This window comes from Poromitra crassiceps (genome assembly GCF_964638095.1).
Source record: "Poromitra crassiceps genome assembly, chromosome: 15".
Taxonomy (NCBI): Eukaryota; Metazoa; Chordata; class Actinopteri; order Beryciformes; family Melamphaidae; genus Poromitra; species Poromitra crassiceps.
In genome coordinates, this window is record NC_139634.1 from 39,498,525 (window position 1) to 39,519,030 (window position 20,506).

Below are 20,506 nucleotides of genomic sequence, written 5' to 3' on the forward strand. Positions count from 1 at the left end.
CAAATAGAATGCATCGATCAAGAAGAAATGTCCTTATAGCTACTGTCTAGTGAGGTAGATTTTCATATGTAGACTGAAATCATGTGAATGAATTACAAATCCATTTACCTGAGCTGTGAGATGTGAGGCAGACACTGTAGGAAACTCCACACTTCACTCTCTTCATCTGAACAGCCTCTCAGCTCCACTGGTTTCTTTTCTGATTGGAGTTTCAGCTCTTCCAGGAGGAGGGAGGCCTTTCTCTCTGAGAGGTCGATGGACCAGACTGCAGGAGCTGACTGGTAAACTGACTGTAATGCTGGAAGGACACTCCTGCCTGTTTGAGTCTCATAGTCCTTCACATGGGAGTACAGGTCCAGTAGGAAATCACATTTCCCATGCCAACATGTAGAGAGTGAAAACACCTTGTCTATCACACTTTGTATGGTGGTCCTCTCATGGAGCGCTGCTTGCAGACACAGATTGATTAGAAATGTTTCCTTCTTTCTCTCCTCTACAAGTGATTCTGTTTGATTGTGAGGAACAGTGAATCTGCAGAGGGTTCAAAAAAAAAGGGAGAGCCTCAATAACCAAAAACTGAAATATAAAACATCACTGGTATAGAAAACATCACATCACTGAGCTTTTACATCACAATGTGCAGTGTAGAGAAAACATGTTAATATTAAAATGCACTTTATATTTCATGTAGATTTGTCACCATGTTTTAATCTGCAATTGAGAGAGAGAGAGAGAGAGAGAGAGAGAGAGAGAGAGAGAGAGAGAGAGAGAGAGAGAGAGAGAGAGGCATGGTGCGTCTTCTGTGCAGACTGCAGAGCTATGGAGCCTGCACCTTTCCTCCATGCACCCACCATCCCCCCTTTTCCCTCCCTCCCCCATCCCTTTCCCTGCTCTCTCCTCCCCCACATCCCCCCGCTCTCCCTCCCTTGCTCCCCCTCCTCCCTTTTCCTGCTCTCTCCTCTTCCCCCCCTCCCCTGCTCCTTCCCCACCTCCTCCCCTTCCCTGCTCTCACCTCTGATAGATTTGATAACTTATTCCACCCCTGTAGAGATCGATTTGATAACCTATACCACCCCTAATTTACTCCTCAAACTCACATATTATTATATATTATATTCTATTGGTTTCTGTTATGTGACCAGCCAGCCTCCTCCTTCTTGCTCTTTCTCTCCTCTCCCTCTGGAGTTCCTGCTCTACCTTAATTGCCTGAGCAGCAACACCTCGAGCCAATCAACCCAAGGGTTTGGTTAAAATTTAAGGAGGAGTAAATTAGGGGTGGTATAGGTTATCAAATCGATCTCTACAGGGGTGGAATAAGTTATCAAATCTATCACCTCCCACACATTTCCCATTCCCTCCCCACCTCCTCCCTTTTCCTGCTCTCTCCTCTCTCACATTCCCCCTGCTCTCCCTCCCCCTGCTCCTTCCCCACCTCCTCCCTTCCCTGTTCTCTCCTCCCTCACATCCCACCCCCCTTTTCTCCCCTTCTCTCAGCCTTTCTCTATCATATGATTGTTAAATCTTGTTATTATTACTACTGTAATTGCTACTGTTGTGTCAGCTAGATTTCACTAGACATATTTTCTGTGAAGCCCTCTGAGACATGCTTGTGCATTAGGGCTATACAAATAAACTTGACTTGACGGTGTGTGTGTGTGTGTGTGTGTGTGTGTGGGGGGGGGGGGGGGTTGTGAGAATGTTTGCGGGGTGCAGCGAGTTTGAAAGTCTTAAAACTTGAAACTGGAGGGTAAACTGTAGGGAGAAATCAGTAAAGAGACTAATGAAAAAAATATGCATTAAATAAAAATACAATGCATCAATCAAGAATAAATGATACGCCCCGGGAGAAGGTACCTCATGTAGTGCTGTTTGTAATTCCCATAAAATAACTACTTTATTTTTTGGAGAAAAATAATAATAATTTGTTTTTCGTTTTTCCCATTAATACACAAGTTTAGGTTTTGAACTCTCCATTCCACATAAAATGCAGCTGTTTTAGAATCAGTAAATAAGTGTATCTTGTTAAATAAAAGTCCTTGTTGTCCACTCCCCCCTCACCTGGCTGCCTAGGTGTGAAGAGCTTCTCCAACTTTGAGGGCCGTTATCTCTGAATGTTGCTTTTAGGAGTGTGAACATTCAAATAAGCATATCTCCTTCTTTTTTTTCCGATTACAATGTGTGACACATCATTTGAAGGCTTACAATCTGCAATTTCATAATCTGTTAAAAACCATAAAATAACCTGCACCTCAGTGTTGGGCAGTAACTTGCTACAAGTAGCGAAGCTACATAGCTTAACTAAATTTCTCAGTAGCTTGGTGGTAGCTTCACTACTTTTGAACCAAGTGAAGAGTTGAATTATGTCCTCTTTGCTGACAAAAAATATTTTCAAACCAATCTTTTCAGCAAAGGGGACATAATTCAATTTTAATTGACCTTGTTATTCCATTGCATTTGGTTATTTAATGTGAAATTAATATGAGAAAAAACCATGCTAAAGCCCATACCTGAGTGTGTTGATATGAGGCACAGACTCTAGGAGGGTCTCTATCAGAGCTTGGCAGACAGGAGTTCTGTCCCAGTGGAGGCAGAGGTTTACCCCCTGAGTAGTCTCCTGCATGACCTTCACTGCTCCGTCAAACAGTTGTCTTTTACCAAACACTGGAAGGTGCAGCTCATTTCCACCCAGGCCAAGAAAGCTGCTGTAGTCCATCTTCTCCTCACTGAGAAGCACAGCTGTCCACAGTTGCCATTGCAAAGAGTCACACCTGTGATCAGAGGATTTGTTAGAGAGAGTCTCCCCGTCATTATTCAGGTGATCAACTATACAGTATGGTCAAGTGTGCCTATGTTGATGTTATGCTAAAGCAGTAGTTAGCATGAATCATTTTGTAATCATCAACACCTCGTGTAAATTAATACGAGAGAGGTTATCAGGGGTCAGCAACCTAGGGCACGGGTGCCCTGTAGCAGGTGAAGGGTTCACAGCACACAGTAGCAATAAGTGTGCAATTGAGATTTTTTTCTAACGTTGCCCTGCACTGTTAAATTACCTATTTCACAGCCATTTGCAGTTATTTAGGATATTTACAGTAGTGACCCACTCTACTCCTCCGATTGCCTCTGACTGGTTTCCTTCCATGGCAGCAGAAAGCAGATGAAAAATGCCCATTGCTCTCATTTCAATGTCCTGATTTTGGATGGAATAACATTACAGATCTTTTGGATACTTACATTTTTAAGTGAGAGCAAATTTGAAAATGGCACTTGATATGAAAAAGGTTGCCGACCCGTGGGTTAGATGTTAAGATTATCAATTGTCTCATACAGTGTGGACATTTTGTATACTGTATTCTTCAAAATATGAGACCATTCAAATTATATTTCAGGCAGCGTTACTAGAGTAACATAGTTGTAATGTTACACCCTAAGTGATACTGTGAAACTCAAAATACATGCTCACAGTCACCCATACCATGAGACGTTCTTGACGCAGCCAAATATTAGTCTCCATCCTTGTTCTGGTATCATTATGTCCTGAAGGTCCAGCGTTACTTCTCTCTCCTTAGACTGACTGATTACATAGGCCACAGCACAGCAGTGGTAAGGATCCAGACTCTCTCCACTCAAATCAAGACAATAGTCCAGTTTGTCCAGAAGGTAGAGGCAGGCTTCAGTCGACTGAGACTCATACAGGCATTGGCATAAGAACAGTATATTGATATCAAGCGCACTGTCCTCTGTGCCTCTGTGGTCTTGGTTAAGTAGGTAAGCGACAAATGTGTCTACCACTTCTTTGATGAGCCACTTCGATGTTTTCTTGATCTGCTCAGCTGGAATCAGATACTTCAACATTTTTAGATTCTTCTCATTCAACAATCCACACATGAAAGGGACCAAATGTTTCATGTGATTCGTCCCCTCAGTCAGGCACTGTTGTACAACACCTGGGATTTTTCCTGGATTCTTCAAGAGCCACAGCCCTGCAAAAAACTCCTGCATCGTGTAGTGGAGAAACGCAGATAAGGTTTTCCACTCACTAGTACTGACGCGGACTGCAAGTTTCTTCAGAAAGCCAAAATGAACAAAGCATGCGTCTTCTTCCAAGTTGACAGATTTTGCTTGAGTTGCAAGAAAGGCAACCTTAGCCAAAGACAGTATTGCCTTACGCTGTTTCTTGATATAGTTATTAAGATCTTCATTTTTTGTTTTGCCCTCATTTATTTGAATGCAAATACGCAGGATGTGCATATATATTTCAGTTACCGTGCATGGTTGTTGAGAATCTTTTGAGGTATTACAAGAAAAGCAGGCAACCACCAACAGTGCATACATCGGGACATGGCAAAGAGTGAACAACTCCAAGTTGCTCAAAACACTGCTCAGGTGCTCATCAGCGCTCAGCATTTGAGTTAAGTATTCTTTGATGGACTGTTCGCTGAAGCCTTTCACCTCCACTCTGAGAGAAGCCCAGTCTAACAGGAAGTCTGACTCATCCTCTGGTCTGCACGTCATCACAATCTTTGCATCAGGTAGAAGGTCCTTCTTTACAAGTCTCTTCACCACTGGCGAAGACGAGAGATCTGTGACTCCATCAAAAATGATCAGAACATTTTCAGAGTTCTTCTTTATGTCCTGTAAGACTTCTTCTTTGCCTTCATCTGGTTCACTGAACACACTGAAAAGTAAGTCCTCCAAACTCATGGTGTTTGTGATGCAGGATGTTTCTCTCATGTCAAAATAAAACATGTAGTCTAGTTCCTTGTTATCTCTTTCTGACCATAGTTTCAACATTTGATGTGTGACTGCTGTCTTCCCAATGCCAGGCTTGCCAACTAAGAGGATATTTTTCTCATCTGTTTTCAGCAGGTCACTGGGGGAAATTCCTTTTTCTTCCTCAGGGATGTATGTCTTTAGCTTTTTAGAACGAATTTTCTTGCCTTTTTTGCTCTTGGCGCTTTTTATTTTAGATAGAGCAATCTGTCCTTGTGGCTCTAATACAAGCGGAGTGTATTTAGGCTTCATATTGTTTGACAGGACTTTCTTGCTTTGGATCCATGGGTCATCTGATATCTTGTGTGCTTTTGACTTCAACTTTGCCTGGTATGTGTGGCATGGTGTGGGGCCTAAAAGGAAAGTAATAATAAATAAATGAACTGTGAATTGAGTGATGAACCCTTGCATGGTATTGCTAAATTAATCATGGGTTAATAATTCCACACTGATAAATCAATATTCAAAATGCACAATATATGTAATCATCACATCAGTGTTCAATAATACAAAATATTATACATAATCAATCACCAATCTTTGAAATACCTAGATAGGTCACATCCATCTCTGTGTTCTCCCTGAAAGAAAAGCAGCTGATCCAGTGGTGCAGGTCAATCTCGCTGCTTTGAGTAGAGGCTAAACCTGTTTTTTCAGGTAGATGGGGTGGCCTCTTTATGGTCGTCTTCCTCGTCACGTCAATAATCTTTAGAAACTCATAGCAGGCTTCTTCCCCTTTGTTTGTGACCCAGTCCAGTATCAGTCTGGTTTTGTCCCAGTCATCTTTCTCTATCTTTATTTTACTGACCTCTTCCTCATTGAGAACTCCTTTCTGATAAAGGTTCTCCACAATAACTGAGAGGTTCTGTAATCCTCCCACCAGGTGGACTCTGGCACTCCTGATGTATTTTAAGGCCGACTCACTTGTACAAGCCATGTTCCCTTATTTTCCAACATGTAGCCTACACAGGCCCAATTCAATGATCTAGATGAGAGAGAGAGAGAGAGAGAGAGAGAGAGAGAGAGAGAGAGAGAGAGAGAGAGAGAGAGAGAGAGAGAGACTTTAGGTATAATGTCTTTTACACAATGCCTATATTGCATTATCTATTGTGAAATTATGAAATCGTTCACAAAATAATGGGAAAAAGGTTTTTGCAGTACAGTCTGAAGATAACACAGCCCAGAAAACATTTCCTCGAGCTGCATCGATCGTTAACGGATCGGTCAAGACGTGACTTTATTATTACCATTTGTGGGGATGAAAATGTGATCTTGAGGAGATGGAAATCATATTAATTTTTAGAGTGTGTAACTGAATAAAAACTCCTGGGAAACATTTCTGCCTCCTGCATCACAACATGACTTTATTTTGACGATTTGCCAACACGAAAACATTATCTTTGGGAAAAATATTTGATATTGATCATTTGTAGATGTGCTGCCAGCAAGAAACTTCCAGGACACCGTAATTGTTAATACTGTAGTGTAATACTGTAAAATAAGATATTGTGTTACTGCATGTGCAAGAACTTAGAGCTCTGGATGAGATCTCAGCTCGAGCTGCCTGCTTGCTGACCAGGATGTAGCTCCAAAGCCGTACAGACGCACACAGTCAACATAATAGTCTGTTACATTATTGTGCGTGAGATAAAATATATACCTGTATCATTTAGCCTGTGGTGCAGGCGTGCACAAACAGCAGCAACAAACAGAGGCCGCAAGGAAACTCTTATGTGCAACGTGCTTGGTATAACTTCACTGATTGGTTACCTAGCAGAATAGCTGAATATCCCCGTTGTGGTGACCACGTGGATTGACTAGCACTAGTGTATATATGAGGCATTGAAATGATGGTTGTTCAGAGACTGACATCATAAACTCATATCAGCCTATCAGATCAATCCCACTATGGAGACCTGCGCCGCCAGACTCATCTCACGGTAGGGAGGGGAGGCTGCATGCCAGCGAGACTATTCAGAGACTGACGTCATAAACTCATATCAGCCTATCAGATCGACTAGAATCAACCTCCAGGCCCAACGTTGGTTCGACCTCTCTGAGAGACGTTGAAATGTTTGCTGGGAGGAGCTACACTTTGGTGGAAAACATCTCACAGAAAATAAGTTGAATGATCATATTCATTGTAGGGATTAAAATGCATGCTAATTACGTCTAGTGTCACGATATTTCGTCGCACGATATATCGCGATATCGAAACGTCACGATATGCGTATCGTCAGAAAAAAATGATATCGTAATTTTTTTTTTTTTTTTGCTCCTGAATAATAATAGAACAAATTTAGCAGAATCAACACGCATGAGTGAGGGGGTAGACTACTACTGGCATGGCAAAACAGCTCAAGGGGTACATAAGATTACATAAGTTTAGGGACCATTGAGCATGAGTTATTTAAGAAATAGATTGTATACTTTATTTTTCTTTCACCATGCAACAAACATTTAGTTTGTGACAGTGTGACACATTCTATTGCAAGAGAAGCATTATCTTCCATGTTTTTTTATAGTTATTATAATAACAATTTCCAAAAACAGCATTTGTTTTGTATTTTGTGTATTTCAAATGAAAGACTATTTTTCCAGTATTTTCCCAGGGCTCCCTTGAAAAGAGGTTTCGATTTCAACGGGACTCACATGGTTAAATAAATGATAAATAAATACATAAAAATTATTTACTTTTGTTAAAAAGAATATTGTTAAAATATCGTATCGTAACGTTATTGTGAACCCAATATCGTGTATCGTATCGTATCGTGAAATTAGTGTATCGTGACACCCCTAGGTCTAAGTGATTAAATTATTGATTTGAAACCTTCTACTCTACCACACCAAAATATATTTGCATAATACAGAAATGATCATGTTATTCTGTGACACTGTTCACAACCAATAAAACAAATCAATCAATAAGCCAGGCTATTTAATGACTACTAGTGGACCCATGGGAGTTAGACACCCCCCCCCCCCCCCGCAACACAGTGGTCTCCAAAGCCTCCGGGACACGCTCAAATTCATCACTCAAACACTCAATGATGATGTCATCAGTAATTATGTCATCAATGATGTCATCATTGCTCGAATGACAACACATTACGGCAATGATCATTAAGTCATTAGGAACAAATCTGGCTCCGTCAGGTCACCCGCAGGGGTGCTCTTTTCACTTCCTGAAAGATTCAGCCCGACTACGTTGAACAAGGTTGACATTATGCAGGCTGGTAACAAATAATTACCAAATCAGCCAATTCATAAGACCAAACTAAATGTACTCACTTATCCAGTCTGATGTCAGACTCAACTTTTGGTGCTTATTGGCCTAGAATCTAGCCTATAGCCATACTTGTTCAAATTGCACAACCAATAACCAAAGGCTATTAAACAATGCAGGCTATGTGGTGTAAACATGCTTCAATCAGGAGAGGCCAGTTGGTAGGATTAGACAAACTTTATTTAGCAATCGGCGTGCATGGCAAATGCTTTGGCGCTTGACTCCATTGGCCAGTGGCGCTGCTCTTGAGGCAGAGGAGGGCGCCTGCATGGGCTAGGAGATCCCCCCCCCGTGGGGGATCAGGAGTCAAGACTCGTTGGTGGTGGACTGGGGAGGTGGGTGGGGCAAAACAACGCTTCGGGGCCGGCTTCAAGGGAGATGGACTGCCGTGGGCTGCTGCTGCTATGGTCGGCCAGAGAGAGAGAGGTGACGTAGGACCCTTGCTATATATATGAGGATTAACTGACGTCATGTTTGACGTCATAGCAGACGTCATACTAGGATTTTTTGACCACGTTGAGATCGGATTACGCGTGAGTGGCCTTCTGCTTGAACTATGGTCTGGAGACCTCACATGTCTTTACAGTCCAGGCCTAGGGCATGAAAATCCCCTCACAGCCACTTCTAAAAACTGCCTCAGACATTAAATGCTGGATTTGTGACACTTTACAGTTTACACTAAAGGAAAGATAGCAATTGGGTGTTAACTTTTCATAGACAGATGATTATAATTGTATTTATAAATAGCCACCTAAATACTATGTGGCAGGCTGCAATATTGTGCAGAAACTATTCAGAAACCATTAAATATGTAGCTAGACGAAATGCATTTTGTGGAAAACTATTTCACACGTTTAAACTCTGGTTGAGCAGCGCTTAGGCTATTTGTCAAGTCAAGTCAAGTCAAGTTTATTTGTATAGCACATTTCATACACAGAGGCAATTCAAAGTGCTTCACATAAAATGGTTGACAGGAAAAGAAAAGAACAGAATAAAATGGACATTTAAAAGCATCACAACAAAACTTTAAAAAAGAGTATAAAAAGTGCATTAAGCAACAGGCGCAGCATTTGTAAACTGCAAACTTAACAAGCATCAACTCTTTGTAAATTATGAGCTCATATTTGTCTACACACGCCACTGACAGAGATAATAACTAAGACTTTTTAAATCACATCACGTTTTACATTTCAAGTTATAACACACCGTAGCCATCTAAGACTTACCTCGTGGGGATGAGTCATATATGCATAAAGACATAATTTATAGCCTATGTCCCATTAATCTAGCCTACAAAGTCCGGAAGATTAGTTAATGGATAAATTGCTGTTCCTCTCAGTGGACTGGCAAGTTAAGTTTAAAAGTTAATAGCCTAAATCCTCCCATTTTATAAACATTGCTACCAGTTAACATGATAGACAAGATGTCAACTGATTCGGTCTGTTACTTTCATTTTCGTTTAATTCGTTTTTTATTTTCATAAAGTGAACGAGAATTTCTGACTTCCGGTCAGGATTTTTCAAAATAAAAGCTATCATTCAAAATCGATAGAATACACCCATGAGAGGCCAGGAACTATTAATGTAGCCTACATGACTAATAGTGAGTTTGCTCCAACGCATTAAAATTTTGATATTTTGAAATGGACTCGTTTGACCTGCCGGCTACTTCTAGAAATGTCAACAGCAGTAGATTTTACACTATGATAAATTAAGAATGCATGTAGGCTACATGTAGGCTATACTAAATTCGATTTGCAACAGTCAAGTTTATTTTTTTAAATACATCTTTTTTTATTTGCTTAGTTTATTTCACTGGTATGAGTGTGTGTGTGTCTGCGTCACTGGGCATTTCACAAGTCCATATGTGCAGAAGTAGCCTACCTACTTTTCACATAACCACATCATCCATTGAGCATGATGGGTCGTATAGCCTACTTGAACATCTCTTCTCTTGATGTCTTCTGAGAGGCCAATCAGGAGGCACCAGGGTAACGCTTTATATTAAGGCTCTATTAATAAGTGTTAATTAATAGGTAATAAGGCTCTTATAAGGTGCTTATTGACACTATTATTATGTTAATACTATATAAGTGTTAATAATCACATTATACAAATGTATTGGTAGCTTATAAGACATTTATAAGCACTTTATAATCACCTTTACTAGCTGGTTTTGTTACTTCATTAAGCTTAATAAATAGTTTGTTATTACCTTATTAGCAGTTAACTATGCACTTACTAACAGGTAACTATGCTTTTTGCAGGTACCGGATCTAAAGCGAGAACAGTGCCTTATTAAGGTTAATAAATCCTTTATTATGCACTTATTATGCTTTTTGTAGGTACCAGATCTAAAGCGAGAACAGTGCCTTATTAAGGTTAATAAATCCTTTATTATGCACTTATTATGGAGGCAGTGGCCAAACGGCCAGGGGAATGATTCTGAGAGATGTGTGTTTCACTCAGGGTTTTGTGTCTCTACGAGGGGCAGAATTGCATGATGGGACAAAAATGCAAATTAACACGTTGAGTGCCAAGGACGAGATATCTCGGCTTACATGATCCAACCGTTGAGTGCCAAGGACGAGATATCTCGGCTTACATAAACATTTTTTTTTTTTGACGGTGGGACATCGATCAACCCCTTTTACGTCTCCTATACCAGAATTGGAGGAAGAGAATGTGTATAATCTATTTTACCGACCAGCTAGGTGGCGACAGTGCTCTCCAGACAGAGAGAAAGCACAGCCGCGGGTCCGCGGGAGAAAGCCATTCTAATTTTCAAGGAAATAGCTGGGCGAAAACGCTTTCGATTTCACACACACACACACACACACACACACACACACACACACACACACGCGCGCGCACACACACACACTCGAGTACCTTTGAGCATAAATATGACCAGAATCGCAAAAGCTTGATCAAAGCTCTCAACCAAAACTCCAAGAAGCGAGCGAGTCCAACCAGACTTCCTCAAAGAGCGGCCGCTCAGACAGGCACAGCCGCACAGCAGCTGCAAAGCAGTGAGACTGGTGACAAGCTTGTGACACGGCCGCTGGCTGCAGCCAAGAGGAACGCCCACGGAGGGAGGAGTTGGAAGCAGAGGGGAGTTTCCTGCTGTTATGGAGGAAATTACTGTTCAAAACTATTGTTTAGGTCTTACTGATGCCAAAAATGAATGGTTAAAGTGACTGTTCTATCGAATTTCACAAAAAGCCGTTTATCTCTGAAAAATTTTTCTGACGCTGAAACCATGCTGTATTCAACTGCTAATGCTTACATAACTACTAACTCTACAAACTAACTCTTTTAGACAGAGAAAGCACACATTCTATTAGTTGTTTTGAGATATTGTGTGTTCACAAAATCTTAGCAGAAAAGAATCCTCGGCTCTTGTAAAATGAGCCAGAATCCTCAAAAAAAAACCTGGCAGAACCTACCTACAGCATTGAAAAAAGGGCTGGCAGTCAATGTGTTAAGCCTCCGAGAGCCTTCTAAACAGCCAATAAGAGGTTTTTCTTGAATAACTCTGGAACCGACGCTTGGATCTTTCTGAAATTTTCATCGCTTATCCAGGAAGTGAGCATGGGCTCATGAGGTACCTGCAAAAAGCATAGTTAACTGTTAATAAGTGCATAGTTAACTGCTAATAAGGTAATAACAAACTATTTATTATGCTTAATAAAGTAACACAACCAGCTAGTAAAGGTGGTTATAAAGTGCTTATAAATGTCTTTTAAGCTACCAATACATATGTTTATAATGTGATTATTAACACTTATATAGTATTATTAACATAATAGTGTTAATAAGCACCTTAAAAGAGCCTTATTACCTATTAATTAACGCTTATTAATAGAACGTAACAATAGAAAGTTGAATGTAGGCTAAGTAAGCAGCAGAAGCACTATTGTTTTTGTTTTCAAATACTTGAGGGCTACGTGTAGTCGTAGACTGAATTTCAATCATGGAAGACCAAATAAGGCATTAATAGAGCACCCCATGCTGTCATACCCCTCAGCCCAAATGACGTTACTAAATGACGTCACCATCTCCGACGTCACCTTCTCCATGACCTTCAGTTGCCCAAATGACATCAGTTATGACATCATAAATGCCCTTCTCCCAAATGACATCAGTTATGACATCATAAATGACATCAGTTATGACATCATAAATGCCCTTCTCCTGGTACTATATAAAGCCCCCATCACCACCGGCCAGCCCCGGGCAAATCTCCAATCCCCAGGCTTCATCTTCGGCGTCACAAGGGACGCTCCTCTCACCAGGGGCCGCAGCCGCAAAAGGAGATCCAGCGCCACGGAGGTCCAAGTCGTCTCGCCCGGATCTCAGTCCGCGTAGCACTCCGGAGGCCGTGGCCGCGGCAAAAGAGCCAAAGATCCCCTGATCGCAACGATTTCATCACTGGTCGGGTCCCTCATCGATGCCCGGCTGAGGACGCTCGGGAGCCCCACGCTCCCCACAGCAGCAGCCCAATCAGCACCGCCCCAGGTTTCAGGCTTGTATCCCCCCTTTTCAGCCGGCATCTCTTCCGTGATATCAGCCCAGCCAGCCCGCTTCAAAATCCAGGTGTGTGCGCCGCACTCATTGCAGGCCGGGTGCCAATCCCTGAGCAACTCTGCCCTGTTGCATACGGCCGCTTCCCTCTCCCGTGTCCAATCGGGTATTATCAAACATGCATTTAGTCCCTGGTTTCAGTCAACGTTGCGGCAATGCTGCTGCACTCATTCCAGGCCGGGTGCCAATCCCTGAGCAACTCTGTCCCCGTTGCCCGCGGCCACATCCCTCTCCCGTGTCCAATCAGGTTTTTAACAACATGCCTCTAGTCCCAGTTTCCAGTCAACCTTTTCTTTTTCATAGCATGTTTCCTCTCTTATGCATCCAATCTATCGATCCAATCCCAGTCATTTAGATAAAGTATAACCCTTGTAAACTTTTTCCGGCCTATGCTGAGTAGCGCGCTAGCTACCTGGCTAGCCACCGGCCTTCCATGCTATACTGCGCATGCGCGTGGCTGGTTTAGCGTTGTCAGTGTTGCCAGATGGCAAATGTTGAATTATCGTACCAGAGGGTCAAAATTATCGTTTTTGGAGTGAAATTATCGTACGCCCCCTCCCCAGCGCGGCGCGCCTTGGCGCGCCTATATCGGGGGGGCTGCGGCTGATCACAGGCTACTTTTTGGACTTGGCATGATTTTTCAACACTGTGATCTCAGCCTGCGTTGCAACAACAACAAAACACCCTGCACGTATTGGCTGCAAATACGTTGTTTGAAGAGATGATTGTATAAACAGATAGAGTGATAGACGTAGGATTCGTCTAAGTGTCACAAAATGATGAAATTATCGTACATTTGGGGGATTTTGGGATTATTGATCGTACATCGTACAGAGGTCGAAATTATCGTACAAATACGATAATTATCGTACGTCTGGCAACGCTGAGCGTTGTATTAGGTCGGTCCGTCTCCCGTTGCTTGCTTTCAGGCAAAATGGCGATAATCATCACTTCTGCTGTTGCCTGTCCTTCAAGCCAAAAAATGGCTTCTTGTTCAATTTAATTCAATGCTCCTTCTATCTGTCACAGCTGCATGTGGTTCTGGCTTCAGCATATGCTTGAATTAAGTTTTTTGGGGGGTATTCTAGAGGTGAAAGGTTGCAGAAAAGAGGCATCATGAGTTCCCTACTTTCTCCCAGTAGGGAATCGCTCTTCCTCTACGAGATTTACTCTGGTATTGCAAATGTATACGAAGCTACAGTCTCGATCATAAACAAAAGGTGCTCCTCCCAGTCCACCATGGCTTTAATGTGCAGTGCAGCATCACCCGGCTTTCTGTTATGCATAACTTGTCAGGTCAGCAGAGCTCATTCCCCGGTCATGGCGCAGTAGATTCAGCAGAGCACATCCCTGGTCACAGCACAGTGGCTACAGCAGAGCATATCCCGGTCACAGCAGTGGCTCAGCAGAGCATATCCCTGGTCACAGCACAGTGGCTTCAGCAGAGCTCCTCCCTGGTCACAGCACAGTGGCGTCAGCAAAGCATATCCCTGGTCACAGCACAGTGGCTTCAGCAGAGCTCCTCCCTGGTCACAGCACAGTGGCTTCAGCAAAGCATATCCCCAGTCACAGCACAGTGGCTTCAGCAGAGCTCCTCCCTGGTCACAGCACAGTGGCTTCAGCAAAGCATATCCCCGGGCACAGCACAGTGGCTTCAGCAAAGCATACCCCCGGTCACAGCACAGTGGCTTCAGCAAAGCTTCAGCAAAGCTTATCCAAAAGCTTATCCAAATATCTAAATGTCCGTTTTACTCTCTTCTTTTCTTTTATTTTCCTGTCAACCATTTTATGTGAAGCACTTTGAATTGCCTCTGCGTATGAAATCTGCTATACAAATAAACTTGACTTGACTTGACTTATCCCCGGTCATAGCACAGTGGCTTCAGCAAAGCATACCCCCGGTCACAGCACAGTGGCTTCAGCAAAGCATATCCCCGGTCACAGCACAGTGGCTTCAGCAGAGCACCACCTTGCCTCATCCAAACAGTGCACGAGAGTCGCCATAGTTCCTGCCTCAATTCAGAGCTTTCCAGGGCGAATCCAGTTTTCCAGTTCCATGTCAAAGGCGTCCCTCTAGCTGGGGAAAAAACCTCCGGGCCCTCATCATCTCTCGAATTCCTGGGCATTAATCTTGACACCAAGCTTATGCAAGCTCCCTCCCCCTCGAGAAATTGTCTCGCATCCACGAAATAGCCCAGTCCTATTCAGCAGCCAGCCACATTTCAAAACGAGACCTTCTGTCTCTGCTCGGCCACCTGAATTTTGCCATGCACATTATTCCCCAAGGGAGGTCATTCATTTCCAGGCTGCTCGATTTAGCATCTTCAGTCCCCAGCCTCCTTGACTCAGTTACCCTCAATGAGGGAGGCCGAGCCGATCTCAAATTCTGGGCACACCTCTTAGAAAATTGGAACGGAATCTCATTTTTCTATGACGAAATCGTCTCGTCTGCCGACGACTTAAAACTTTTCACAGATGCAGCACATTCACTGCTCCCCCTCCTGCTGGACGTCAAAACTAATCAAAAAGGACATGGCACGAAAACCGTGTGTCTCCACAGTCAGTCTCTGCCTCAACTGAACTAAATCCACCGTACAACAGCTCAGCCGAGGGTGCGGGTGCAACTCTCCCAAAGTGACAGTACACGACTGTCAAAACAAATGAAAAAGGCCCATAATAGACATAGACACGCAACTTAAAGTCAAATCCAAGGGGAAAACGTACTTATTAACAATGGTCAGCCCACCTTTAATATTCCAAATGTCAAAATGCACAAATCAGAACGTGCATCTATTAGGAATAGAACAGATAGATAGGGAAACTATGAGAAAAATATCAAGCCAATCTTTGCCTCATACAATTTGGGATAAAGTAAGTGCACAACTAAAGAATATAACATTATGTCTACCCATTTTTAGACATTTTCATGCTATAATAATATAATGCTAAAGGTTAAATATTGCATCTTTTAGCCATTGCTGGCTATGCTCATGCAGGTTGTTGCGACCTTGGTCATTACTGACCTTAAAAATGCAGGTCATCGCTGACCTTTTTTCTTTTGGGGGGGTCCTCCCTTCAACAACTGGGCTGCTGTCTTCATCAACCTATGCATCCTACATCCATCCAGAGCAAGCGCTATATTATCAGCCCAAATATGCCTCCTTCCATGATTGGTAGGAAGTATTAATGCATTTCATTGGTGGTGGTCTTCTCTCCCAATCCCCGTTTGGTGCCCATGCCGGGCAATTTGCATATAACCCCATAAGTGTCCTTGCCATTGCTTAACCTCAGTCAGCCCACGTCCTGACAATTTGCACAACCCATTATCCCTGCATTCTGCTTAAACATCAGTCAGCCCATGTCCTGACAAGTCAGCCCCCGTCCTGACAATTTGCTCAACCCATTATCTCTGCATTCTGCTTAAACCTGTCAGCCCACGTCCTGAGAAGTCAGTCCACATCCTGACAACTTGCTCAACCCATTATCCCTGCATCCTGCTTAAACTTCAGTCAGCCCACTTCCTGACAAGTCAGCCAATGTCCTGACAATCTGCATAACCCATCATTCCGGCATTTGCATAAACCTCAGTCAGCCCTCGGCCCCCTTTTCCTCATCTTTCCCCATCATCACATGACAAGATCCTGGTTCATCCTTCACTTCAAGACCACACTCCAGAAATGCAACATCCCTGCAGAGAACTATTCCAGTCACTCCTTCAGGATCGGAGCAGCCACATCAGCAGCCATGCAGGGGGTGTCCTCCGCCTCCCTTCAACAACTGGGGCGCTGGTCCTCATCAGCATATGCATCCTACATTCGTCCAGAGCAAGACGCCATATTATCAGCCCAAAGATCCCTCCTTCCATGACTAAAGAGGCAACAAGCACTTCGTTGGTGGTGATCAAACTCTCCTTTTCTCTTCAATGCGCCCATGCCCGGGCTATCCACATCCACTCCCTTGCATCCCCGCTTTGCCTTAAAAAAACCCGGTCAGCCCCTCATCTCCCGGCATGCATAAATTCTCCCCCTGTCAGCCCACGACCTGCCCACGAGCTCCATGACCCCCGTTTTCACTCTCCCAGTTCCTGAAATAACTTTAAATTCCTTTGGGGGATGTCCTATCTCATACAGCACCGACGCCCTCTCTCATAAGCAAGAGGAGCGTCACATCATGGAGTCATACGCCATACTCAAACCGTCTATTCTGATTCAATAAAGTTTGTTAAAATTATATTAAGAGTCTCTCATGATTGAAGTGTAGTCGTAGACTGAATTTCAATCATGGAAGACCAAATAAGGCATTAATAGAGCACCCCATGCTGTCATACCCCTCAGCCCAAATGACGTCACTAAATGACGTCACCATCTCCGACGTCACCTTCTCCATGACCTTCAGTTGCCCAAATGACATCAGTTATGACATCATAAATGCCCTTCTCCCAAATGACATCAGTTATGACATCATAAATGACATCAGTTATGACATCATAAATGCCCTTCTCCTGGTACTATATAAAGCCCCCATCATCACAGCTTAAATCACACTTGTGCAGTCATCACTCACCTTGTGTCAGCATCACACATTCATCCAGCATCTCCAGAGCAAAAAGCTTCATCCCACCACCTCCCCAGATCACCACCAATGTCATCACTCCTGTTGGAAACAAATCCCCTTAGGGGGGATGTCCCATCTCATACAGCACCGACGCCCTCTCTCATAAGCAAGAGGAGCGTCACATCATGGAGTCATACGCCATACTCAAACCGTCTATTCTGATTCAATAAAGTTTGTTAAAATTATATTAAGAGTCTCTCATGATTGAAATGCCACTGGTGTTGCACTGTCTGCACTCACTGCCATAGGCTACAGAGTTGAATGTAAGAAGTAAGCAGAAGCACATTGTTTTGCTTTAAAGTTGAAGGCTACATGCCATTTGTTCATTGGAAATGGTTGCATACTTTAATAAAGGAGATCTCACCGCTGCTTACATGCTTTTACGATCGGCTAACACGCTAGTTATAGCCTACTTAGCTCAGCTGTTAGCTACTTATCTTAGCTCTCTGCCTCGCGGTAAGATGTTCATGTTCCTCGCATAACATTCATGTATATTTGCTGGAAGGGGAGACGTCTCCCGCTACTGTTGATGTCCAGAGACACTGGGAAATGTGTTTGTTTATTTGTTGCATCGTGTGTGTGATGGGCGCGGACCCTCTGCGGCCGTGAGCGACTCTGTCAAGCTGAACAAGATCAGATCAGGGCAGACAGGAAGTCCGAAACCGGACATTCGTCAAATAAAACAAATTTCAAAGTAAAAGCCCATCTTGATGAAAGGGTGCCAGGGGTCGTGTATGCAGCGATTGGGACACACATGCTCCCATAGGCCAGTGCAAGCACCGGCCTAAAAACCCTCATGTTTTACCTGAAATGAAACGTCCAGGTTTTGTGTCGGTCGGTGGCTCTGAAAACAGCCGGATAACGTTACAGTGGCTAACCGGAGCTAATGTTAAATTGCGTGTGGGGTAAGTCCCTCTATAAACCATAATATCTGTCGTTTCACCTTTGATTGAAAAACGCTTCCACCTGAATAAAGAAAACATGTAATATATAAAACATCAGTCAACATCACATAATGTATTTTCTTTAATCAGGTGGAAACACACAGACAGATAGCCTAATGGTTTATAGTGGGACAGACTTCCCATGCCTGCTCATTCACTTTAATATAACTCTCCCCAATGCCAAATTTGTTACAGCTTTGCCAGTAACATGACAGTAAAGCTGTTTTCACACATACAGACAGGGAAATTACCTGTAAATCAAGACTGGCTATTTCCCGGAATTTCCCTTCACACCTGAGGGATCACATGTGTAAAAACAGCAGCGAAAGTACCTGTATTTGGGGAGTGACCTGTGCACTTGGATGGGGAATCGTCCTTATTTTATCCCTATCATATCAATCGTGGTCGTGTGTGTGTGCACGTGCGCGCGCGCGCGCACACACACACACACACACACAGAGCAGGATCATGCAGGTCTGCGTGAACGATTAGATTAATGATCGATACTCACATTTCTCAAACAAATTATTATATCAACCATGTCGGTTATAGTGTAAAAAAAATTCAGAAAAAGCTTAGACAATTTTCAGGACGATCAGCTGTTACTGGGAAACAAATCTACCAAAAGTGCATCACTCATGGAGCACAACCTCCTTCAGCAGCGCATGAGGTATGCCTGCTGGCAGGGAAAACATAGGCTATAGGCCTACCGCTCGCGAGTCTAATTGATTATTTGAGTTAATAATAATGTAGGCTATGAAGTAATCTACTTAACTTTTCATTTAAAAATATATATAAACATATGCGTTATGTTATTTCAAGATAGCAGTGTGGATAAAGAGAAGGATTAGTGTAGACAGAAGAGTTCAACCATATTCTGCCCGTTTTTCCAATAGGCTACTGTTTCATGTTAATTTTGGATGATTTAACATTGGCTGTAAGGTAATGTAACTGTTGCACGCTGTGCTGTGCAGCAGGCATGGGGAGGAGGAGGTAGGGACAAGAGGAGATGAGAAGATCATTTCGCCAGTTTGCTTTCGTGCATCTGCTTTCTCTACAAGCGTTGGGCGGCTTGCAAGACTCTCAGAACAAGCCGCTGCCATTTTCGCTGTCTGTGTCCCTGTCGGGCTGCTGACTGAGGAGGAGGACTGAAGGACTGGCCAGAGAGCGAGCAGAGAGGGGAGGGGGGGAAATCGGCACGCCCACACATGAAGCAGACATACCGCTCTTATCACAAGGTTACAAGTGGTCAAATGTCCGCGAAGACGGGGGCGCGCTTATACCGGAAAACAACTTTCACACATGAAGGCATTACACCGCTTTCTGGTCATTTCCCGGTATAAAGCGCATGTGTGAAAATGGCTTAAGAAAGGCAGATGTAGTGAGCAACGATCGATGATTTAACTGTAGTATTCTAGAGCTAACAAGATCCATCTGACAACACTATTGTGAACACAAAACAAAGAACTTCTGATATAATATGATGAGTGTTTTATTAAAGTGTATCACTCAATACAGAAAATAAAGGCTTTGATAGAACCAAAAGCCTATGGCTCCTAGTCTGCAGATAAAACACATTGACAAAAGCCATAGTAATTTAGACTCAGGTGTGCATAAACTACAGGTTAAGAACTTCCTTTTTTAAATATAAAAATGTGAAATTATCGCTTATCGGACATGAGAAGCAGATATTTGTTGGTTATAGTATCGGCTGAAAAAAGCCCCCCCAAAGTCTATAGATCCCCCCTATCTGAAGAACATAAGGGGGGAATTCCCCCCCAGTTTGCAAAGTGAATTTTAAGTCCTGCATCTGTAGATTTTCATTTGGACTACCCAAGTAAAGTGAAAACTAGTTGACAGTATAGGCTATTTATATCCATACTATTCATGAAAACATTGACTGTACAGATTAAGCAGAAGTACAAAGTTGTACAAATGTTTTATTTCTCCGCACACATAACTTATAAGGCACATTGGGCAAACTGTCAAAAAAGATGGACTGATGGCTGTGATGGATGAAAAAAATGGTAAGAGGCCAGCAACACCTGCCTTCAGCTATTAACGCTCACACACTTGCTTAAACAGTGAGGGGACACATCCTATACCATTAGCCAAGTCCCAGGACATAACTATACGTTTTAGTTTTGGATGAACCAGGTAGTCCAGTAGAACTCCCACAATGGCTGAAAGCCAGGCCACAGCCGGTGGCGCGGTAGGGGGAAGGGGTGGGATTGGTGGACCTGAAGCATTACTGACTTCCAAATTTGTTATTGGTAGAGAGCTGGTTTGAGCCCAGACATGTC

General features: G+C 43.1%; 1 protein-coding gene across 1 annotated transcript; it reads right to left on the bottom strand.

The window, feature by feature from the left end:
• Positions 1 to 211: 211 nt before the first annotated feature.
• Positions 212 to 5,710, bottom strand: LOC310790225 (protein NLRC5-like; the record flags this gene model as incomplete). Its single annotated transcript, XM_083651898.1, has 4 exons — positions 212 to 335; positions 2,508 to 2,768; positions 3,476 to 5,126; positions 5,323 to 5,710. The coding sequence occupies 4 exons, from the start codon at positions 5,708 to 5,710 to the stop codon at positions 212 to 214; spliced, it is 2,424 nt and encodes an 807-aa protein (XP_083508024.1).
• Positions 5,711 to 20,506: the final 14,796 nt, after the last annotated feature.